Source organism: Mercurialis annua, linkage group LG3, assembly GCF_937616625.2.
Source record: "Mercurialis annua linkage group LG3, ddMerAnnu1.2, whole genome shotgun sequence".
NCBI lineage: Eukaryota > Viridiplantae > Streptophyta > Magnoliopsida > Malpighiales > Euphorbiaceae > Mercurialis > Mercurialis annua.
In genome coordinates, this window is record NC_065572.1 from 4,802,977 (window position 1) to 4,827,482 (window position 24,506).

Here is a 24,506-nt window from a genome sequence, read left to right on the forward strand (position 1 = left end):
CACAAACTCTTTGCAGGAACAATTTGAATAACTAAAGGAATATGACTAAAAATGTGAAATTACAAAATTGTAAAGAGCCTATGGTTACACTTCTCTCAATTAAAATCACTCAGAAAAAAGTTCCAGCACAATTACATGCTGCAAAATCTTGTTGACTCGACTCAAAATCATATCCTGACACTATAATTAATTAATCTACAAGCAAAATTTTAATCACTGAAGAATTGTCAATCTTGTGCAGTGCAACAACAGAATCTCCTTGCTTGCAAAACCCCTTCATCTTTGCATATTTCAAACCATCCATAATTGCTTCATCTGTTGATTCACTGCCAGAACCCCTTATACTGCCTGCACTCAAAACCGGAACCACGCCGCGGTAAATAAGGCTGTGCCTAGCCGGGGTTTCGTCACTGCACGTCCATTCGAAAGAATCGGACACAATCTGAGGAACAACCAGAGACAAAATCGGCACGCTTGGACGGTACTTAGATAGCAGCTTTGCTGTGTTTCCACCTTTAGTTAGTACTAAAATAAAAGCTGCTCGGACAGAATTTGCCGCCTTTACTGCTGAAGAGGCTAAACTTTCTAATGTACTCATTGGCATGGGAGCGTTTAGCATGATCTTTTTGAAAAGATCACTATAGTCTATAAATTCCTCAGCCTCCATGCAAATTCTGGCCATGGTTTGAACAGCAATTACAGGATATGCACCAGCGGCAGTTTCTCCACTGAGCATAACACAGTCAGTACCGTCAAGAACCGCATTGGCGACATCAGTTGCTTCAGCCCGAGTAGGCCTTGGTGACTTGATCATCGACTCCAACATTTGAGTTGCGGTTACCACAGGCTTTCCTACTATGTTAGCTTTGTGGATCATCATCTTCTGAGCTAAGAAAATCTTCTCAACTGGAATCTCCATTCCCAAATCGCCACGCGCCACCATAAACGCATCTGAATTCGCAAGAATGTCGTCAAAATTAGCAACCCCTTCTTGATTTTCAACCTGCAAAGTATACATAAAATAAACCGTCATTCAATGTCATTGTTTCTTCCTTCAAGACACAAAAATGGTAAAATTTTGGATATAGTTAACTCACTTTCGACATGAGAAGGATGTTTTTCGCATGCTCTCCTAGCAATTTTCGGACCTCCACGAGGTCTGAACCTTTGCGAACAAAGGATAGCGCGATAATGTCAATCTTATTGGGAATTCCCCATTGCAAAATATCCTCTTTATCCTTTTCAGTTAAAGTGGGAAGATCAACAATTACACCAGGAAGATTGACATTCTTTTTCTCACCAAGAAATGCAGAATTTTCGCAACAGCACCGAACCATGCCATTCTCCTTGTCACAGGACAAAACTCTAAGAGAAATTGTGCCATCAGAACACAAAATAACACTCCCAGGATTCACATCTTCAGCCAATTTCTTATAGCTCATACAGATCATGTTCTCATCACCCTTCAAGCTATAGTCAGTCGAGATGATAATCTCTTGACCCTGCGTAAGCTGTATAGGCTTCCCATCCTTCAAAAACCCAGTTCGAATTTCAGGTCCCTGCAATATTGGTCATCATTAGTCAAGTCAAAATACTATTAAGCACAATCACAAATTGAAAACATTAGTACGAGAAACTTGTCGAGTCCTGTATTTCAAAATTTCGTTTCCGTACCCGAAAACCTTTGAAACTCCAAAAACCTTATATTCATAAACAATTCTTACACAAATTCTGTTTCCGAGCAACATAGCGCATAATCATAGGCATACATAACATCGAAAAGCTTGGAATATCAAGCTGATCAAGCAACACTATTGATTTGTCCTAAATAAAATCAACTTTTTCATGATAAATTGTAAATTCGAAAAGCTTGGTAATTTCAAACTGATAAAACAAAACCATTGATTTGTCCTAAATAAAATCAACTTTTTTTGATAAATTGTAATCCATATATACTAAACAAAACCCTGAAATTAAAATTAAGACATTGTAAGAGGAAAAGAGAAAAGATTATACCTTGGTATCCAACATGACAGCACAGAGAATACCAGTATTAATCATGGAAATTCTAAGATTATCAAGAGTCTCCTGATGATAAGAATGAGTTCCATGAGAGAAGTTGAAACGAGCCACATTCATACCAGCCCTTAAAAGCTTTTCTAGGGCATCAACAGATCTTGATTGTGGCCCTAATGTGCAAACTATTTTTGTTTTTGGCCTCTTTTCTCCTCCTGCCGCCATTGTTGTGCCCTTTCCGTTCAATAAAATCTCCATTATTAGGGTTTTTTTTGTCTGGAAAAGTTTTTAAGAACGTGGGGTTTGAATAGGGTTTAAGAGCAAATAGAGAGGTTGAGTTTAAATAGGAGACTGAGAATAAACCGAATTGGAAAAGGAAACAAATTTTATGATATTTCAATCCATCTCGTTTGTTGTAGGGTATCTTTTTTCTTTTCTTGGAAGGCAAACAAAGAAATATTTATTGGGGAGTTTTTCTTTTTATGTTGGTTTTGAAATAAATAAGCGTAAAGGATCATTCCGGTCATTGAATTTATAGACCGGATCGTATGAATTAAATTTCGTATATTTTGATAATTTAATTTATAACTCTCTAAACTAAAATCAATTTTTCTCAAAAAAAAAAAAAAAAAAAATCAACTATGGAAAGTAAGTGTAAAAATATTTTAATTTAAAATATTTGTATAGAAATTATTATCCATTTCTATTTATAAATCCTTCTGTCTCATTTTGTTTCACTTTTAACACTTTCTCGAGAGTGTCACTTTCATATTAACACATACTAATATTAATGAGTCTATTAGATAGATTAATATGTAAAATTAATGATGCATCTGACCATATCATATTTCCAATGCAAAAAAATGGTTTAAATTTTTTATCTATCGCATTATATGTATTCTTAATAAATGACAATTGAAATGAGACAGATGGAGTAATTATATTTTACATTTTAGCCTTTAAAAAAATTATATTTTACATGCTCCAAAAAATATATACTCCCTCTGATAAGCCTTTTGGACAAAATTTGAAAATTAAAAAAATATAATTAAGCGGTTAAAATAAAGTTTTTATCAATTTTTTCAACTTTATACTTTTATAACTTTTAAGATGTATAAACATCAAATAGTATATAAATAACTAGTTTTTTGAATTAAAAAAAACGAACTATTTTTTTATTCGAATATGAAACAATTAATTTATTTGTTGATAACCATATACATTTATTATGAATAAATATAATTTTAAAATTTTAAATTGTTTATCAATTATAAAATGTGATAAAAATAAAAATAAAATGGCCTATCAAATTTGAACGAAAAGAGTAATAGTTATGCAATGGATATTAATATACAACACAAACATACCCATTTTTTTTTTCTTTTTTCTTTTTTTATGTTAAAAGCTAAAACATCATTCACTATAAACAAAACTCGGTCGTCCATTCTTTTCATCCAATAATGGTGAATGATATCAACAAAGAATAACTTAAAGAGTACAAACAGAACCCATAAGTTTATATACTCCTCTACATTAATTGCAATACATTAATTTAGACCGCTCCTTTGTTTAAGGCATAGTCTTTAAAAAGTTGAAGATAGAATATGTAACAGTGTGAAAATAGAAAAGAGTATTGCTAAATATCCTTTAATGCGTGCAAATCAAGCTCCATCAAAATTTCCTCCATTTTCATCAAATTCTTTTTAAAAATATCTATAAGAAGAAAAGTCTCTATACCGGGCCAAAACAATGGTAAATGATCTAAATTCCGACTATTTTAGCGAAAATTAGTAATACTAAATTAACTCCAGTTGAAAATTCTCAAACTTTTTTCTCGGCCATATGTGAGAATAAGCTGGAGTTGGAGACTCGATAAGGGGTTTGAGAGTATAAGCTGAAAAGATATTTGTATATGTATTAGATGAGGTTAAGCACCCTGGCGTAAGAAATAAACTAGAGAGAGAGAGAGAGAGAGAGAGAATCAAAGACCTCTGGAGCATATGCTAATGGATATGCGTAGCCTACAACTCGTCATGGGCATCTCGTTGTTCTTTGAGCATATCTTCAAGTTTATGCTTCAATTCCTGTTACATACACCATTTTATTCTTATAAAATGCTTGAAGCCAAAAACGGCGAAAGGATATTTTTAAGAGTAGATTATATGTATAGAATTTAGAAATTTGGGATCTTTTAGAAAATGGAAATAAAACGCAGTAACTTAGGATTTGAGAAGTTTCTATGCAGCATGGCTTGTAAGAATAACATGTTTTAAAAGAAAATGTAGAATATTAGCCGCTTAATGCTACCTCAAGTTTTTCTTCTAGACAAAGAACAGGTGTGGTCATCAAAGCTGTGTATCTGCCAAGAAAAAGAAAGCAATGAGAAACATAATTTACGCATAAGAACTGAAGGGCGCAAGGGAAGGGAGAGGGAAAGAGTGGTGTACTCGCAGCGACTTGGTTCATCGATATCAGTCAGCTCGGTTTTCAGTCCACACCTAAGCTTCACCTGTTAAAAATTAAATGGGTCAATTGGAAAATATCTTAATATGATTGAGAAGATATTTGGAAGTGATTCGGATTTCATAAAGATGAAGAGCTATTAAGTCAAAATTCGACCACTAGATGATTAAACACATTGCAAACGATATGCTGATGGGTGGACGACATGCCAACAGGAACTGAACTATTGAACTGACCCACAAACAGGAAAATTATCTTAAAGATACTATGGGACCATTTACATCAGAAGTTCATAAAATCTTAGACAACTCCATTACCTTTAGACTTCTATCAGGTCCACTCCAGCATTTCTGGCCATTTGAAAACACCATGACGCGATATGAATTTTCAAATTTTTCCCAATCCCTATATAGAGGAGAGCAGAAAAAAGAAGGAAGAATAATAAATCTTTCAGCATTAGGACATTTGATTTAAAACAAGTACAACCAACCTCAGCCACAAACAAATCAGATTTTCTTCTTTCCATGTATTCAAGTTACTACTAACATTTCATTAATGTATGAGTATTTTCAAAGCTTCAAAGTTTCATCTCATCGATGCATGTGTATAAAAACTTCGTTCAATGTTCAATCATCATTATCCAGCAGAAGTTCCAGGCTTTGCCATCAATGACCAGAAAGGGACTAAAGTGTACGTTCAAACAGATGAAAAATATAGCAGTGAAGTAGAACAGAATGCCTACTTATATCTATTATAAAGCACAATAAAATGCCACCAACACATACCCTAATTGGGTTTTATGGTAGCCCTCCTCCTGGGATGCTTCTTTAAATGGGCAAACTTTATACACATACCTGAAATGAAGAACAGTGAAGCAAAACTAAAGTACTTTATTTTCACAATCCCATGACATAACGAAAGAAAATAAGCAAAAATCACAGAAAAGAAATGGATGACAAGAAGTTAGAGGAAAAGAGAAGAAATTATTACTTGTCCTCCTTGGTTTCAAAGCATTTATCATACATTGTGTAGAACTCATTCTCTTTACCTGGAGTTTAATAGATAGATATGAGCAAGCTAAGAAAAGTACAATTACATTCTTATAAAAATGAAGCCTGTTGCTAATTCAAAGTCATTCTTGTTCACAAATACCAAAGTCATGTTTTAACTTTTCTGTCAAACTTGATATCCTTGCCTCTATATCGGACAACCTTGTAGTGGAATCATCAAACTCCTTCCTAATGCGATCTGCCTCTGCAAAAGCAACAGTGCAAGAAAATGAACTTTCATGCGTCTACCATAGTCAAAGCTACCATTCATATACAGAGAGGACTTGCTCTTACCTAATTTATCTACAGGAGATGGTGAAACTTTAATTAACTGAAAAATGTTTCGAGCAGTATTTTTTATCCTTTTAAACAATGATGGGATACTCAAGGAGGATATCCCTGAAGACATCAGGAAAGAGAAATCAATGAGTACTCAAGGAACCAAAAAGTATAGATTGCCGAGGGAAGGATTAAGGAATGATAAATAATAAAAAAATCGACCTTTTTCCTCCTCCAAGAGAGACTTGTATATGGAATTGGAACTTTCGGGATCATTTCCTGTAGAAAATTCCTTGTCATTACTGTTATCATAAACTTCATCATTAGTGCTCTCTGAAGTCTCCTTGCTGCTTCCATGGTTATTTTCAGAATCATGCTCATCTTCCTGGTTTCCAGTGTTTCCTCCCATCCAGCGTGAAGCAACAACGCGACCAAGCTCTTCTCCTGACAAGCCCTCGGTACTTTTAGATTCATCATCTGATATCTTTGCCATATTTCCATATTCCTCTTTCTCATGCTGAAAGCAATATAAATAATTCAGAATTAAGACAAACTCCTGCAATCATCTTCAAACATCAAGTACTAACTAAATACAATTAAATGTTGCACCATTCTAGAATGAGGCTGTCTATAACTCACAGGAAATAGAAGGAACAACAAAATAAAACTTAATGTTTCACCATTTTAACAACCCCAAATTCTTGTGACCGAGACAGGTGGTCCATGATTATGAATGGTTAGCTAGTCACTGTCACTTCTGCTAATTCATGTGAAAATTGTTTTGACAGTTGGCCAATATCAATTATTTTAGAATTTCAGATCTTTTGGGAAAAGAAATCATAATTGAAAACAGTGAGACAACATGGATTTCCATCAAACCATGACTGATTCCTACTGGGATATAAAATGATTATTTTCCTATCCCTCTATGATTCATCCTTTTCATTCATGCTGCAGTAAGATTTTTCTTTTCCAAGTTCATCCATGCTTAACTTATTTAAGAGTTTAAGATTATTGGTTTCACATTTCTTAAAAACAAAACAAAAGTTTATTAGGAAAAAAATCTTAGCAAATCAAGCCTGTTAATTTTAAAAACGGACCAGAAATCTTTCATGTTAGTAAGATTGAAGCAGTCACATGAGCTCTGATTGTGGCTTCCATCTTACTAAGCCAAGGTGATTGGTTTAGCTTTGCAATTGCTTGAGTGCATATACTATTGCAATATACTATAGTCCAAGTAGAGTGTAAACTAACCTTATCTAGTGGCAGTTCATCTACTGTCCCGATTTGATCATCAGCAGAGCTAGAGGTTTTCTTTTGTTCATCATCAGAACTGTCTCCAGCCTCATCCTCAACAAGTGTTTTAGACAGCTCTTTGTTTTCTTCCTCAAGTCGTTCTTTTACCTCTGCTTTATTCTGCTCTTCTTTTTCTTTCTCTACGCGTTCTTTTTCCTCCGCCTTCTCAATTTGCTCCTTGTATACTACATTAAAGGTCAAATAATTGATACAAGATACTAAGATAGGCAAAAACTATCGGATACGATACAAGGCCAAAACCTCATTGTTCCATCATAAGTATTTTCTTTTAAGTATCAAAGATCAAATTGGACACAATTCCTTTCCTTCAAGAAAAATACGGACTAAACACATATCGTATTAATTAATTTGTTTTATGCTTCACAATACTTCTAGAATATCAATTATAACTAAGTTGCTTTTCTTTTAGATGATCGTTTAGGATGAAAATCACTACATTTAAGTTCCTCTACACCATGTTTTTCCACCTTCCATCTAATCATTTTCTTTTCTTCCCAGCCCTCTTCATGAAACTAAAACAAATCTTAAGTAAGCACGGAATATCTAGTTGATCTGGCTTCCAATTATAGTCGTAGCAATTTTCTTCATATATAGATACAAGTGCATCAGTTTACATTTACGACTATTAGTGCTATGTGATATGCCTTGTCTGTCCATATAAATTAGTAAACACATGTCATTTTGCTATGGATTAAAATGCACGATCAAAGAATATAAGATAGCCTAAACTAGAGTGGCAGTTACAATAAGTTATTTCTTTATGTCTAAGTGAGTTCAACCTACAATGTAAGATAGAATTAGGATGATCAAGTAATACCCTGGAGCTGTTTGACAACTCTTTTTAGAGTTTTCTCTTCATTTTTCAATATCGACAATTCCTCCTTATCACTGGCTATTTCATGTTTTGCTTGTCCAATTTCCATTTTCCGTAAGGGGACACCTTCTTTATACATGTCAATCTTTTTCTGCAATTTCTCTCGGGCCGCTTTGCCAACTTCCCAGCATGTATTTAGACACTTAGTTTTACCATCATATTCATCACTCCCGTCACAGCAATCTGTTTTTACATTACAGAATGATCAATAAGAGCAACTGAAGTAAATGTGTATAGAAAAGAAAAGAGCACAGATCACAAAGACTCTTAATTATGAATTGTACAAAAAAAGTGACATAAAATAAATATTAAAATGGACTAATCATACCAAAAGTTAAAAATACAAGTAGAAAAGTTAATATTTTAAGAAAAAGGCTAGATAAAATAGGATACACAAATAGAGAGAGATTTAAAGATGCATGCTTCTTGTTCAAATTAAGTACTTTCCAAAGTCATAAACCACGACGAAGTCGCTTATAGAATGCCTACAACTAAGTGAAGAAAGTAGCCATGAGAAAAATCCTGCTAGACCTTTTTGGTAACTGAAAAACAGTATATTTCATTTTTATGGTTGGGAGCTAGGACAGTGCCAATTGCCAATTTGCCATGCATTCAGAGATAATTGGAGAACAAAATATCAGGAAGAATATCTAATGACTGGAAGTGATAATATGTGATGAGAATGAAATTTTTCTTATAATGGGTGAAAAACTGCCAAACGTTGAAATATAACAAACCATCTAAACCTCCATCTTCTTATTTGTCTTCAATTCCAATGACACCTAAAGATGTTATGAAGATAATAGAACAAAACCAAGCCTTCCGTCATTCCATGTAACTCACACAAACCCATTTTCATGTATTGGCCTTGTTTAAGATCAACTTGTCCAGTAAATTTAAGTTCTCAGGCACTCTCAGTTATTCCATGCGGTTAAGCAGCATTTGACTATTTTCAAGCCAAAAGGCACATTCTCAGTTTTCACATAAGTATTGTCTAATAGCAGCCAATTCAAATTTTCAATGTTCTCATGTAAGAAACATGTAGAAAGAATAGCATACATGAGAAAATTAAGCAGAAAAACTCCACCAACATTGGTTGCTCACAAAATGCAAACAGATTCAAAGTTATATAAAACCAGTCATACCACAGATGTCATCATTCACTCTTGAAGAAGGTAAAGAAATAGGAACATGCCCGACATTGCGACAAAAGAATTTTCCTTGTGGACATGCCGATGTTCCTGTAATCACAGATGAAATTACGAACATTAATGAAAACTCAATAGAAGTCAGAAAAATGAAAATCAACCCTAGATTTTCATGTAGACTAAACTTTTCTTCTGGTAGTAGCACTGAACAAACAATGATAACTAAGCATCAATTCTTACAGAAATAACAAACATTAGCATATACCATTTCTCCTTATGAATAGCTGATTATGGGGCATGCTACTAAGTAATCTATCAGTGATGTTATCATTTCTATGAACACAAGATTGAATTTATCTCAACCAAATAACTGTATTTAAACATCTACATTTAAACTAAAGATGTTCCAATTCTGAAAAAGTTTCCACATTCAAAACTAAACGGGCTATTTGCATATTAAATTACAACATTTCACTTTTGTAGCGATTTAATCTCATCCTTTAAAATGTCGAGCTGCACCTTCCAACCTTTCGCAATGTCGCATTGTGTAGCCTATAGTCGTTTTTGACCAAATATAAAGTTACAAAATATGTACAAAAACAACGCCATTTTGTATAAAAAGGTTGGGATGTGCGTTGGAAGGTTTCAAAGAATGTGATTAATTTGCTACAAAAGTGAAACATTGAGAATTGATATGCAAATAACCCAAAACAAAATACATATAATATAATCATCACTATCACAGGACAAAAGAGAAACAAACCTATGATATCAAAATCAACAAGAACAGAAAGAAGAGAGAGAAGCTGACCTGGCTCATCAGTGCCATCAGGACAATCACAAAAATCATCATTCAGTTGAGCTATAGTGAACTTCTTGGATCCATTCTCGCAGTTTATAGTCTCTTTTTTGAAGTAATCCTCATCTGGGTTTTGTAATTCAATCCCAAATTGACATCAGTTAATCAACTTAAGAACAGAAATACCTCAAAAACTTCTCGAAAACAAATTATGCTACCTTGAGGAGGAATTCCAAGGAGAGAAACGGAGGAAGAAGACGACGATTTGATGAGAGAAATAATAATTCCAATCGAAAAAAAGAACCATAGCTTATACATTTTCATTTTTTATATCATATACAAACGCAACACACCGATCATGTAACGTTGATACAATTTGACGATTATTTGTATTCAAAATCTGATTTCTTGAACTTCTGTTATTCACAATCTGATTTCTGTTTTTTCCCATGGAAGTGCGAAACCAGAGCTCATTAGTGTCATGGCAATTTTAGTCGTTCTATCAAAACGACAGCGTTAGCAATTTGTTTACTTTTTTTTTTATTTTCATAAAACAAAAAACTGACATTTATTTCATTTTTGGAAGAAGCCGGACACTAAAAAATCAATTCTTGTCTTTGTTAGAACAAAATTTTCACTATCCATACAGTGGTATAATTTTTCTGTTTTTCTATTATAGAAATAAAGAAGTATACCAGTTTTATTCATTTTTTTATTAGAGATATGATTAACGGGTTTTAGCACGATTAGTTTGTTAGTATTATCACTAAATTTGTGTTAATGTTTAAAGAAGCCTACCGAAGACATATATGGTTAGCGGGATTTAGCGGGAGTAGTTAGTATTATCGCTATATTTGTGTTGATGTTTAAAGAAGCCTACCGAAGACTGAATTGAACCCGTGATACAATGGAAGTAGCCTAGCCATCAGGCCAGGCCTTTACATGCGTTTTATCCATTATCTTATTATATATAAAACATAACGTGAGCAAAGGATAGGTTAATTTTTGAATTTGGGACCGCGCTCGTATAAGTAGAACAGTAAATGAACCAAGACGGTCAGCTCGATAAGAGTTTGATTCGAGTTTGATCGTCTAAGTGAGCGAGTTCGAATTCTAATTTATATTCATTTATTTTTAAATTTAGTGGTGTTTTTGCTCATTATGTTTACGAATGATATGAATTCGCGAGCTGGCTCAACTATGAGCTCAAATTCGGGAGCAGATTCATATATGAGCTCGATCAAGAGGTCATTAAATGACTTGTATGTAAGTAAATCAATATATTTTTACTATAAAATGTAAGAAAATATATGACCTTAAGATAAATCAATAAAAATGAAAACATAAATCAAGCTGCATCAAACCGATCTAATGATTTATATAGTCTATTTTGCAACTCTGACAGTTCAATTCCCTCACAAATATTCATTACCTACCATTACAAAAATTGCAATTTACATAGAGCTGGAATTGAAATATAAACATTACAACTGAATTACTCATTTGGCGCGCAATAATTACCTATAATACATCATAAAAGGCCACAAATGCCTAAAGCAGCAAATATAGCATACCAATACCAGTAAGCAAACGCGAGCAGCTCTCTCTCTCTCTCTCTCTCTCTCTCTGCAGATATTCATCACTGCGCTTACACAAATTGAGTCGCCTATCTTACAATATAGATGAACTTCTAGAGCTGTGCATCTTCTGATCCTGCGAGGAAGGAGGTAGTGAAGGAGATGAGACTGCTGCATGGTAAGAAGATGAAGCTAGTTGTGCTAACGCCGGAACAGCACCACCTGCAGATTTTAAGGAGATACGTACTACAGTTAGAAATTTTGCAGAAATTTAAATTGCTTAAAGTTAATTAAAAAGCAGCAACTTGTGTCCCCCTAGTGGTTGTCTGTGCTTATCCGCTCTCTCACTCACCTATTTGACCCTCACTCTCCACAAACATGATCACATTTTGCTTATTTCCTGCTCCACCCTTATTATACGACTACTGCTTACAGCTAGAAAGACCCTCTAGCTAAATACAGAGATTTAGTTATATAGCTAATAAGGCATGAGTTCCAATGACACTTTCGGCAAATGCATGATTAGAAAAATAATTCACACAATTAGATGCCCGCAAAGTTGTGAATATTGATCAACATTATATTTGTGGAAAATGTTACTGACCTACTAAACCTGCACAGGCTGAGGAGAATACTATTACAGGTGGCGCCTGCATATGCACAAAGAGTTTCAGAGCCAAAAAAAATCACAAAGGAAAAGATGCAGCACAAAGAATACAGAATTGAACATTTTCCTCACAGTATATGTGGTGTGTTAGCATATGAAAGTCAGAAATGGATGGATGACTAAGCATTCAACATTATTAGCGTATGCAATAAACAGATCTAGTAAAAACTTGATAGGAGAACTCAGAGGTTTTTAAATTCAAACCATTACAGTGAGGCATAGTTGTCAATGCAATATGGAAGAGTCCATCTCCGACTGTATAGTCCACCAAACCAGCTGTTTTGGCTTAAACAAAGGCTATTACAATGAAAATAATCTTGTAATGCATTCATGCATTAAGGTGATTCATAATCAAATAGCTTCTAGACAATTTGTTCAAGATTCCTTATGCTTCATAACAGGGTACTGGCCCTTCATATCTTAATCAAGAAGATTATATTTATACCTACATTAGCATGGCCTCCCTAACTAGTTTGATAAAATATTCTCTCTTCTTTTCATAAAAGAAATTTAACTTCACCCACATTATTAAACTAAATATTCTACTTACAAAATATTTAGTTATAAAGTAGGTAATCTAATTCATATCCAATAACTTATCATAATTTGACCTTTCTAATTTTCAATAAGGATAACACACCAAAGACCACTAATATCACGATCCTTATGGTTCAAGATGGCCCACATAACTAAATGAGGGCTCGTAGTGTTGCTTCAATGACAGGGACATGGGACATAGGATACTGAAAGTAATGTCAATACTGCAGTAAACCAGTAGAGTTGAGAAAAAGTGCAAGAAAATAATGTTATGGAAGCCATAACTAATGCAAATAATTTAAAATTATGGAAAAATATTGAACGATAATTTAAGCAACAATTAGTTTTTACAACATGTAAAGCTGGTCATGACTCATGAATAGACAGTGAATATGAATTGCAAGACAATGACCAGGGCAACTTGTCACTCTCAAGGTTGAGTGCCAATTCATTGTTGGTGAAAAGCACAGACAAAATTTAATACACGCACTGAGCTCAACTAAATCCCAAATGGGATAAAAATATATAAAACATGGCTAGATCTGAGAACTTACACCAATGAGGAAATGCAGCCACATTGGTCCTTTCACCCAATTACGAACCACCGGCATCACTGCATCAACCAACATGCCGAGCAAAGAAGAAAAACACTGTCAAAATCCAAAATCCAAAAGTTTCAAGGGGGTAAAAGAATATTCAACAATGCACATGATAGCAAACAATGCACAAAGTTAAGTTTTGTTCCAAAAATAGAGACCAGAGTACGGACTTGAAGCTTACTTAAGGGCCATATTCATTTATGCATGTCAAATTATCAATAGTAGTATATCACACTGTAATTACATGCTAGTAATTAAGAGACAAAACTTCATTGTTATCTTAATTTTCTTTCATAAGCAAAATAAAACACAATACATTAGTTCAAAAAAAAATTAAGATTAACATCCGGTATACAATGTGAAAACAACATAAATACAGCAGAATGAACCAAGAAAAAGCTATTCTTTTACCATGGTTAAATCCGTAAAATGCACTAGTTGTACCGCCAACAGCAGAACCGATCTAAAACCACAGCAAACATAAGAAAAAAAATAGATAAATAAGCCCCAAAACACAAAATCATTAGAAAATAAGTCCCAAAAAAAGGGGGAAGGATATAACCATAGAAAAGCTGTCTCTGATTAGAGGTGCAACAGTCCATTCACTAGTTTCCTGCAATAAACGAATCCCCAAACACAAATCAATCAAAATTCAAATTCAAAAAAGCTATAAAATCTTTCAAAATAACAATTTGAATGCAGTAAAAAACAATAGTAATTACCATATCCTTTGAAAGAGGGCCAGCACAGTGATGGCATCGGAGATTACGTTCAAGTTTCAGTTTCGAATCCGCCATATGCCTAAGCCTAAAAGTAATAATTATATTTGTTTAACAAGTAACCGAAACATTCAAAGAAACGAACCAGCTAAACCCCTCTCCGGTAGATTGGCGTTTTACGGCTGCTTAATTACTGATATGTGGGAAATCAAAACGCCAGTACCGCAACTTGGCGGAGAGTCGTTCGTCAGCCTATTACTCCGATACCAAAAGGAATGAGAGAAAAGATAGGCATTTGATTTAATCTGTGAAAAAGGTACAACTTACTCCTTTTGTATTTTTCAAATTTCAGTTATGACCCTAATGTTGTCAAAACCTCCACTTAATGGATGTAGTTAAATTGTTAAATTTTTAATAAAATTTTATACACAATTTTAAAATAAATCAACTATAATTTTTCAGTTTCTCATATGAAATTGATTTTGCTAAAAGTATAAAATTAATATGTATAGTTATAACTACAATTTTAATCTATAAATTATCAAGTTTAATTCTTTAATATATTATTATTATTTAAGTATACAATAGAGATGCATAGAGTAATTAGAATTTATTTTATGGACTGTAAATTTAAATGTTATATAATATTTAGGAGTGAGCATTCGGCCGGTCCGATCAAAACCGAACTAATCACTCAAGAAAATTTTCATCCCAGTCTGGACAAACAGTTTATTAGAAATGAGTTTTGGTCTCATTCTCTTGCGAAGATTATCCATTATGCGCAAGTATGAATGAAGAGGTCTTTCCCTTATAAGCCAAACCTCAAAAAGAAGAAGGCTCTTATCCCACATATCCCGAACCTTCTCATTGTGAAGAGAACGGGTGTGATTGAGTCTACTAAATACTAAAAAAAAATCTTTTCGGATAGTAAAAAAATGGCTGCATAAAATAAAATAGCCAAAATCAAACCGACCAAATAGGATAGAATTTTTTTTTAAAAACCGAACTAACTGAATAGATCGGTTAATACGGTCGGTTTGGTTAAAATTAACAAAATTATGAAAAAAGCAAAAAAATAAAAAATATTCAAAATTTCAGTTAATTCGGTCAATTTGATTAATTTGTATAATTTAACATTCAAACTGAATTGACCGAATTAATCATTTTAGCAAAACCCGACCAAAATTTATTGTTTCAGTCGGTTAATTCGTCGGGCGGTTTTTTGCTGAGACCTAATCAACATTGGTATTAATAATTATTTAAAATGTATGGACTTATGTAGATTTTACTCCAAATATGAAGGACTTAATCATAACTATTCTAAAGAGGAAATTAAGGTGGCCGCCTCTCGGGTTCTTTTGGGTCCAATTTTGACATTCAATTCGCCGCTTCGACTCTTTTCTTGAATCCATAACCTGAAATTGGGGTTTTACAATTCTGTTTCTGAATTGAAAACAAAATGGGAATTGTATCAGAAATGAGAGATTATTGGGCTGACAACAAAATTATTGATAATAACAAAAATAAATCTCCTTCGTTTGTGATTGCTTCTCCAGCTGAAGATCAGAGGATTTTGGAAGCTAGACGATGTACTCAAGGTTCCCCAATTCCTTTCCCATTCATATTTTCTAGGTTTCCAATTTTTTATGATTTGAATTTACAATCTGATAATCTTTTTTTTACCTAATTTGGATTATGCAGAAGGAGTTAAAGCTGGAGCTAAAGCAGCTGCTGTTACTGCCGTTGTTAGTGCTGTCCCAACTGTAAGTTTATTTTATTTTCTTTGAGTTTTAGTAAAAAAAATGATCTCTCTTATTTTGTCAATCGGGTTAAAAGATTGTAGCAGATATTACATTTTTTTCTTTAATGCAATTGTTTTTGTTGGCTTTGTGATTTGGAAGCATGTTTCGGACACGAAACTCCATTTTTAACATAGGAAACCTTAAAACAATGCCGTCTCTCCCTACCATTGTTGGTTTCCGTGCTACCTAGAGTAGAAGAGATCCTTATTAGGGGATTAGTCTTGTTTATCAGCTGCTTTGATTCTTTTCTGTATATAATATGGTAACTCTGGAATTTGTCTAGCTACTTGAGCTGTTTTTGCAACAATGACTAGATTTTGTGTTAGTGATGGTATATGTAAGAGATAGGTTTAGAGTTGTTATAACTTTATTGCAGCTTGGAAATTTGAGAGATTTTTTTGTTATTTTCTGATTGGTTTTTTCTTTTCTGAATCTTAGTTGGCTGCCGTTCGTATGATTCCATGGGCAAAAGCAAATCTTAATTACACTGCTCAAGCGCTTATCATCTCTTCTGGTACGTTAGTCTCTATGATCTAAAATAACTGTGTTCTGCTTCCTGCACATTGCCAATTAGTTTGCTAGCATATTTGACTCACACTTAATATGAAACCGATAGGATCTGAAAATTTGCATAGTAGGCAGCACCAACTACTCACTCTTTCATGGTAATTTTGACATGCTGTTGATTCATTTCATCTTGTGCTTAACAGCATCCATTGCTGCTTACTTTATCACTGCTGATAAAACTATCTTGGAGTGTGCACGAAGAAACGCAGATTACCACAGAAGAACTTGAGATACTGATGAATTTTATACATTGCAATGATGTGTGTGATAATTGGATTTTGATGTGGTGCTGTAAGTGTTGTATTTCTGCAAGGAGGCTAGTGTAACTGTAGGCTAATAAGTCACCTCTTGCCCTCTTACGAAGCTGAGGTTTATATTTTAGAGCCGCCTGTAATGTTTAATCGGGGCCATTTCAATGTATTTTTGTGAGAAATAAGATGTATCATCCATAATTTTTTAAATTATTTTTGGAAATGGAAAAGTATGCAATTTGAAGAAATCAGAGTTATGTTTACAATTTACTTGACAACCACGTGATTGCTGAGCAATGTGCTAGAATTGTTTGAACGGCTACTATGTGATTCTTTTGTTGCTGCTTCGTCGTAGATATATGGTATATTTGAGTTCATGACTGCATCTTTTGTATGTTTTCACTTAAATTCTATTGCTGTTATGAGTTCACTAACCAGAAGATATAGATTTGGTAACTCCACTCAAGCAACATCACATTGAAAAAAGTGAGATGGTTTGAGTGGTTCATGATGTTAATGAATTCAACTATCAAGATAATTTGGATTGATTTTACGTCTAAAAGATAATTTGGATCATTTAAATATGACTATTACAAGGGGTATAGAGCCGATTTAGCGGTGTAAATGAACCGAGCCAAGCCGGTATTCATGTTCAGCTTGTTTAGCGAATAAGATGTTCATGTTCTGCTTGTTTAGATGTTCTATTAATGTTCGTGCGAGCTTTGAATGGGGTATTCGTGTTCGGTTCGTTTAGATTTTGTAGCATTCATGTTCAGCTCGTGTTTGTTCATTTAATTGCTAAACAAATAACCCACGAACAAGCTCGCGAACCAGCTCGATAAGTACCAAACGAGCTCGTTCGCGAGCCCATTTGTTTAACAGCTAAAACATATGAAATTCGTGAGCACAAAAATAAGCTAGTTTCTTGTATCAGAACTCGTAGTTTTGATATATTTATCAGAACTGCATAGTTTATTAAACCTAGATAATTTTAGAATTATTTAAGATATTTATATAAATTAATTTAAAAAAGAGTCAATTTGCGAACCCCTAATCGAGTTTTCTAACCGAGGTTGTTCATGAATTCTTATTCGAGCTTTTTCACGAAGCACTAATTGAAGTGTCCGTAAACGTAAACGAGCCGAATGCCACTATGTTCATGTTCAGCTAGTTTAAAACTAACAAACATAAAATCAAGTTCGGACTCGATTTGTTTAGAATACAAACGAACACGAACTGAACTCTTATCACAAATAGCTCGGTTCATTTACACCCTTCAACCGATTCAAGTGCTTTGTATTGAACCGGATTTAAATAATGGATATCGGGGATTTAAAGGAACGGACATCAGTGAACCGCAACATTTAAGTTGCGATATGGATCTTAAGTTCATTTGCAATGAGATTGTTGTGAATTTAAAGAGTAAAAATAACATTCCACATCAAGAATGTGATGAAGATTTGAATCGTCTATAATGTTTATAATTAACTGTCAAATTAATTAAAATATTTTTATAAGCTGTTTATTTTTTGCTGGATTTTATTAAAATACCAATCGGTAATTGAAATATTAAAATTGAGCTATCCATAAAAAAAAATTAATTTTGAATATTCTTTTTGAAATTTGGAGGATTTAAGGCAATTCATATTGCCCTCTCACTGTCCCATCAGATATTCCTTTATTGTTTTACATATCTATATATATACTTCTATCTATACTATATATAAAAGTACGGAGGAGGGATAGGCAAATTTATTGAATAATATTTTTCAGTTACTACTAAATAAAGGTTTTATAGTGATTAACTAATTAGTTATTTAATTAAGAATTAATGTCAAAAAAATTCACGAACTTTACACGTTTTCTCATTTTAATCACGAAATTTAAATTCTCATTTTCATACACGAACTACCACTTTTTTCCAAAATCATACACGGTGCTGAGGTGGCACTCATTCATTGGTGGAAAATGACTTCCGCCTCAGCAAATTACACCAATGGAGCTGTGACACCTTAACACCGTGTATGAATTTGAGAAAAAGTGGTAGTTCGTGCATGAAAATGAGAAATTTTAAAGTGCATGATTAAAATGAGAAAACGTGTAAAGTTCGTGAATTTTTATGACATTGCCCCTTTAATTAATCACTACTGTAATTGAAATCCTAATTAGAATAGATAGCTAAATTATCTCCAATTTAGTTTTTAATATGTAAAAAATAACTAAATTGTCTCCAAATTAGTAGGAATACCTATCTTTTAGTTTGATTGAACTACAAAATTAAAATACTGTATTTGGTCAATATATTATTATTTAAATTTCTATCTTATTATTTTTAAAGATATTATTAATAAAAGTAAGTTAATTATTTAATTATGGTATTATAAAACCAAAAGAAGAATAAATTCAGTATGGAAAAAAATTTAATAACCGAATATATTATATTTACTTTTACAAAAATTCTTAACTAATTTAATATTAATTATAAATAAAAAATTGATATAATTACAATAAATTTACTAATATGTTCATTGACGAGTTACGTTGCGAGTCACGTGCATAGCACGTAATGCGAAATTAGTATATTAAGAGGATATAAAATACTCCATTTGTTCTATTTTATTTGTGACTTTTTATATATTTTAATATCCCAAAAAGAATTTCATTTTTATATTATTAACACCGATTTATCCGTTTTACTGTGGCTCAATCGATGCCTAACAACGTGATGAACGTATTTTTGATTCTGATGCGTTTGTGCGAGGAATTAGAAAGAATGATGAATTCATTTTGGTGGATCGAGACCAAGAAACAAAAAAAGGCATTAACTGGGCGAGATGAGATAAGCTCTGCGTTCCTGAGAAATTTGGAGGTATGGGCTTTAAACGAGTGAGAGATTTTAACATTGCCATGTTAGTTAGGCAAGCTTGGAGAATGATTAATTTGAAAATAATCTCATGGTCAACATTTTTAAAGCTCGATATTTTTCGAGTTTTTCATTTTTTAATGCTAAGTTAGGCTCAAATCCAAATTACGTTTGGAGGAGCATATTCGAAACTCAAAGTGTTATGAAGAAAGGGGTTCATATTCATATTGGTAATGGAGAGGCTACCCGGATTTGAGGTGAACCTTGGCTTGTCAACAGTGATAAAGCAATAATTAGTGGGCCTGCTCCAATTGGTTTAAATAATGTAAAGGTTTGTCAATTGCTTGAGGTTGAAGGTAACTCTTGGGATGTATCTCTGCTACGAGATTTGTTTGACGCCAACATTGTCAGTAAAATTCTTCGCGTCCCTGTGAGTTCTCGGAAAGTACAGGATAAATGGAGCTGCACTTTTGAAGTTAAGGGTGGGTTTTCTGTCAAGAATTGCTACAGGGCTCTTAGTGATAATTATTCGCACAACCCGCCGATTATTTGGATGAAGATTTGGAATCTTAAAATCCCTTTCCATGTACGAATTTTTTTTGGAGGAGCTGCCGGGGTTACCTCCTTACTATTGACGCTCTCGCGTCTCGAAAAGTCTTAATTAATTCCACTTGTTCCATTTGCAAAGAAGCTGAATAGACCCCAGACCGTCTTTTTCGCAGCTGCCCTCTTGCAGTTGACTGTTGGGCTTTGTCGGGTCTGCCCGTTAATGGAGATGGAGTCTCCAGCTTTGTTGATTGGTGTACAGTCTGGTTGTCTTCTCTTTCTCATGAAGATGGAGCTTTGGCAAGCATGATCTGCTGGTGCATTTGGCTGAACAGGAACAAGGCTGTTTGGAGTGATAAGGGCGAGCCAGCTGATAATGTGGTGTCTGCTGCTAGCAACCAGCTAGCTGCTTGGAGGGTGAGTCACTCGGTTTTGACGCAGTTTCATGATGTTCAAATCAGTAAGCTTGATGGTTCTGTCCGTTTGAAAGCTCCTCCGCCGGGTCGATGGAAAGTTAATGTGGATTCTGCGGTTTTTACAAGCCTTAACAAGATAGGTATTGGCATCATTGTGAAAGATAGTAGTGGTGGTATTGTGCAAGCTAGGCAAGTGAGCATTCCAGGTTCCGTATCTCCAAGATTGGCATAAATTTTAAGCATCCGTGAGGCCCTTAGCTGGATAAAAGGGATCGATAACGTGACAATTGAATATGATGCTATGGATGTTATTCTAAAAATTAGAAACTCCTCTCTAGTCGACTCCGACTTGCTTATTGAGGACTGTTATGAGTTAGCAAAGCAGTTTAGTAATGTTGATTTTGTTTTTGTAAGGCGATTTGCGAATCAGGCAGCGCATGTCTTAGCGCAAAACGCCCATTCCTTCTCAGGTCATCAGGAATGGTTTATGAACTGTCCTGTGTATCTTAATGATGTAACTGCTTTCGATTTGATCTAATGAAATCCGATTTGATCTTAAAAAAAAGACAAAAAAGGATATAAAAGTAAATATCACACTTCACGTAGTTTTTAATATACGTGAAAGTAAAAATATGACAAATAAAATGAAACAAAGGGAGTATTTATTTTATTTGCTCTTTGTAATTGTGCTTTAAAATTATACATATTATTCTTTGTCTTGTAAAAATGTTTAATCACTAAAATAAACAAAGAGTAAAAAAAGAAAATTGTATGGTAAAATTATACAATGAGACTTTTTAATTAGAACACACAAAATTATTAGATTATCTTTTAAATTTAAACCTTCATATTCTTTTATCAATAATAATTTTTTTTTTTAATTTTTACGATCATGTCCAATTTTAAAATTGTTTAACAACTGTATCCAAAAGAATGTTAAGAAAAGAAATTTATCCAAAAAGTATACGATCCACTAGAAAATGAAAGATTTTATTACAAATTGAAACTTTAATGGAAGAAAACATTAGTTAGGGACTGTAATAGATAATTCACCAAAGCTCGACAAAACAAGCTAAGCCGATTATACCCTTCAACCGGCAATACCCGGTAACTTTTCACAAACAACCGGCTACTCATCCCCTCTATAAATACCAAGAATCCGGGTACAAAAGCCCTTCTCAACGCGCTTCTCTCTCCTCTTCTTAATTCTCTCTCCTCTTTCAGAATCTGAGCAACCGCACCCCCAAACGCTAAATATTGTCTCCCCCTTAACCCAAAACTATAAAATCAATCTCAAAATTAAAAAATTTCCCCCAAATTTCCTCTTCCCCCTCAATAAATTAATTTTTTTCTTACAATTTTTGGGTTTTAATCTCTAGATCAGTCAAAGTTCGAGACTTTTATTTTGTACAGATCTGGGTTTTTTTGATCAATTTTTTTTCTATAAATCCAAATCAATTTTTTTAAAACATCTTATCATTAATTGAATTAGGTAAAATAAAACCCCAATCGTTTTTTAAAAAAAAAAAATTAGTATTGCGATTTGAGGTTAGATTAGGGTTGGTAAAAAAAAAGAGTAAAATTTTAATGGCAGAACAGTTGGGAGGGTTAGAAGGCAGCCAACCAGTGGATGTTTCTAAGCACCCTTCTGGGATTGTTCCTACTCTTCAGTAAGCTATTGAATTGATGATCATTAGGGCGTTTTTTTAATACAAATTTATTGTGATTGCTGTTATTTATTATGTTTATGTTGGTGGCATGTTGTGGTAAATTGTGAGATTTCAGAGCTGTTTTTGTAATTCATGTGTCTTTGTAGGAATATTGTGTCAACGGTGAACTTAGACTGTAAGTTGGATCTTAAGCAAATCGCGTTGCAAGCTCGAAATGCTGAATATAACCCCAAGGTGTGTTATAGGCTGTTTATAATTGCTATATATAAAGTTTGTTTATTTGCTAATTCGAAGTCATATTCGTGCAGCGTTTTGCTGCCGTTATTATGAGAATCAGGGAGCCGAAAACTACCGCGTTGATTTTTGCTTCCGGAAAGATGGTACGTCCCAGAAATGATTCTGGTTGAATGCTGATTTTAGCTCGTTTTTTATTGTTAGGCTGTGTTTGGGCTAGGTTGTTAGTAGATGTGTATGTACAGTTAGTTAGTTGCTGAATTTGTGTACATAGGACATTTTGATGTGATTTTATGCATACTTTGATCAATTGGGATATGGGAAGTGAAATTGTTTCTAAGCATTATTTAGCGAGGATTGTGTTCTTGGCAGTTGAGTATAGTTTGTACATTTTTGTAGTTATCAACATATGCAGTGGTTGCATTCTTTTGTCCTATTTTTATCTTTGTTGAAGGTCCGTTCTTGTTTTTTCAGGTGTGCACTGGTGCTAAAAGTGAACAACAGTCTAAATTGGCCGCAAGAAAGGTCTTACTGCTCCTTTAACTACTTTATCCATTAACATGAATTTGGAGTAGTTATCTGACGTGATATTTGTTCTCTAGTATGCTCGCATTATTCAAAAGCTTGGGTTTCAAGCCAAGTTTAAGGTATTGACACCCGAAACTCCTTTTTTTATCCGTCTATTGACATTTGAGTAATGAAAATAGTAACAACTATGTCATTCAACAAAACCCGATGAAGAAGAAAGTCGGGCTGATTGCAAAATTTAGTCGAAAAAGATTGACAATATTCTGAAATATAAGTTGAGTGGAGAGTCAAACCTCACTTAGTGAATGGGTAGGCAATATGCCACCAAAACCCGTAGCACCACGGTCCGGATTTGTTCGTGACAAAGACACAGGCATGCATCTGGACAGTAGAAATTACATAGTTTTCTTGGTTTTCTTTCCTTTTTTGTCATGTTTTTTTGGAACCTCTCACCTCTTTGTTGACATATTCTTATTGTATTTGCCAGGATTTCAAGATCCAGAATATAGTTGGTTCCTGTGACGTTAAATTCCCAATCAGACTTGAGGGCCTGGCCTATTCTCATGGTGCTTTCTCAAGTGTTAGTAACAAAAGTTTCTCTTAAGTTTAATACGCGATGTATTGTACTTGAGGTTACTCTTTGGTGTCATTCAGTATTTATTATCCTTGTTACTTTGTGTAGTATGAACCCGAGCTCTTTCCAGGCTTGATTTATAGGATGAAACAACCGAAAATAGTGCTCCTCATTTTTGTCTCTGGAAAAATTGTCATAACAGGAGCAAAGGTGAGTTCCAAAACTTATGTTCTACTAAAAGATGTATACTGCCCTGGTAGTTCTGCTTGGTAACATTTTGTTTTCAGGTGAGAGAGGAAACGTATACAGCGTTTGAGAATATATTTCCTGTCCTTAGTGAATTCCGGAAGGTTCAACAATGGTATTCTCTTTCTCCAATTCATGGTTATTGAATGGAAACGTTGAAATGGATGTAGAAATATGAAACGGCGAAATAATATTATTTACAAGAATAGGCTATAAATATGAAGTTTTGTAGTTATGAAAGTGTCGAAAACGGAAATGAAATGCTTAAATGTAGTTTTGTTCCACAAGACACAATCCCTGTGCTTGCAAGTCACCTTTTTTTTTGGGCTTCTGTTGCAGATATATGTTTGAGATGGGGGGGGGGGGGTGTTTAAGGGCTGTCGTGGATGTGGCTGTTTCGGTGGATGGTTTCAAGTGTGCTGTAAGGAGATTAGTCGGCTAGCTGCCAGTTATCGAACCCTTACCCTGTGGATAATTTTCTTCTTCTCAATGCGGATGCAGTAACAGGGTCAATCAGCTCTAATTGTAAATACTCATTTCAGTGGAACTGAGTTAGGGGTGGTGGAGGTGGTTGAAGTTGGCAGAGGACATGTTCATGTTTCAACTTTGTTAACATCAGAAGAAGGCCTAATAATCTAGACAATCACATAAACTCCACGAAATGCCTGTTGTTTTTATTAATTATAAACTAAAAAAATTAGTTCTGTTAATTGTAATTTTGATTTCCTTGAACTCAATTGTTGTCAATTACGTTGAGTTTGATTT

General features: G+C 33.9%; 5 protein-coding genes across 7 annotated transcripts; 2 read left to right on the top strand and 3 right to left on the bottom strand.

The window, feature by feature from the left end:
- Nucleotides 1-9: 9 nt before the first annotated feature.
- On the bottom strand, nucleotides 10-3,119 carry LOC126671130 (pyruvate kinase, cytosolic isozyme-like). Its single transcript, XM_050364851.2, has 3 exons — nucleotides 2,017-3,119; nucleotides 1,098-1,559; nucleotides 10-1,003 (listed from the first exon to the last, which is right to left on the bottom strand). Exons 1-3 carry the CDS (start codon nucleotides 2,272-2,274, stop codon nucleotides 191-193), a joined length of 1,533 nt encoding a protein of 510 aa, XP_050220808.1. The 5' UTR covers nucleotides 2,275-3,119; the 3' UTR covers nucleotides 10-190.
- A 318-nt stretch (nucleotides 3,120-3,437) lies between these two features.
- Nucleotides 3,438-10,462, bottom strand: LOC126671129 (glucosidase 2 subunit beta-like). 3 transcript variants are annotated; one of them, XM_050364848.2, is made up of 15 exons: nucleotides 10,164-10,458; nucleotides 9,958-10,071; nucleotides 9,144-9,239; nucleotides 7,942-8,181; nucleotides 7,062-7,288; nucleotides 6,030-6,324; nucleotides 5,823-5,927; nucleotides 5,632-5,733; nucleotides 5,470-5,527; nucleotides 5,265-5,333; nucleotides 4,797-4,884; nucleotides 4,464-4,525; nucleotides 4,324-4,375; nucleotides 4,006-4,100; nucleotides 3,438-3,910 (listed from the first exon to the last, which is right to left on the bottom strand). In XM_050364848.2, the coding sequence occupies exons 1-14, from the start codon at nucleotides 10,267-10,269 to the stop codon at nucleotides 4,038-4,040; spliced, it is 1,677 nt and encodes a 558-aa protein (XP_050220805.1). In that variant the 5' UTR covers nucleotides 10,270-10,458; the 3' UTR covers nucleotides 3,438-3,910; nucleotides 4,006-4,037. The 3 variants fall into 3 exon arrangements, with proteins under 3 accessions (XP_050220805.1, XP_050220807.1, XP_050220806.1); XM_050364850.2 differs by lacking the exons at nucleotides 3,438-3,910; nucleotides 4,006-4,100; nucleotides 4,324-4,375; nucleotides 4,464-4,525 and having other exon boundaries at nucleotides 5,675-5,733; nucleotides 10,164-10,462; XM_050364849.2 differs by lacking the exons at nucleotides 3,438-3,910; nucleotides 4,006-4,100; nucleotides 4,324-4,375; nucleotides 4,464-4,525 and having other exon boundaries at nucleotides 5,265-5,359; nucleotides 10,164-10,462.
- An 837-nt stretch (nucleotides 10,463-11,299) lies between these two features.
- Nucleotides 11,300-14,323, bottom strand: LOC126675487 (uncharacterized). Its single transcript, XM_050370132.2, has 6 exons — nucleotides 14,048-14,323; nucleotides 13,888-13,938; nucleotides 13,737-13,788; nucleotides 13,281-13,339; nucleotides 12,127-12,172; nucleotides 11,300-11,744 (listed from the first exon to the last, which is right to left on the bottom strand). The coding sequence occupies exons 1-6, from the start codon at nucleotides 14,120-14,122 to the stop codon at nucleotides 11,617-11,619; spliced, it is 411 nt and encodes a 136-aa protein (XP_050226089.1). The 5' UTR covers nucleotides 14,123-14,323; the 3' UTR covers nucleotides 11,300-11,616.
- A 1,063-nt stretch (nucleotides 14,324-15,386) lies between these two features.
- Nucleotides 15,387-16,912, top strand: LOC126671393 (early nodulin-93-like). The gene is made up of 4 exons (XM_050365159.2): nucleotides 15,387-15,642; nucleotides 15,746-15,807; nucleotides 16,285-16,360; nucleotides 16,557-16,912. The coding sequence occupies exons 1-4, from the start codon at nucleotides 15,504-15,506 to the stop codon at nucleotides 16,640-16,642; spliced, it is 363 nt and encodes a 120-aa protein (XP_050221116.1). The 5' UTR covers nucleotides 15,387-15,503; the 3' UTR covers nucleotides 16,643-16,912.
- A 4,748-nt stretch (nucleotides 16,913-21,660) lies between these two features.
- Nucleotides 21,661-24,478, top strand: LOC126675090 (TATA-box-binding protein 2). The gene is made up of 9 exons (XM_050369670.2): nucleotides 21,661-22,159; nucleotides 22,306-22,393; nucleotides 22,468-22,539; nucleotides 22,868-22,918; nucleotides 22,996-23,040; nucleotides 23,409-23,501; nucleotides 23,604-23,705; nucleotides 23,783-23,856; nucleotides 24,081-24,478. Coding segments are annotated over exons 1-9 (609 nt in total). The 5' UTR covers nucleotides 21,661-22,076; the 3' UTR covers nucleotides 24,082-24,478.
- The last annotated feature ends 28 nt before the right edge of the window (nucleotides 24,479-24,506 follow it).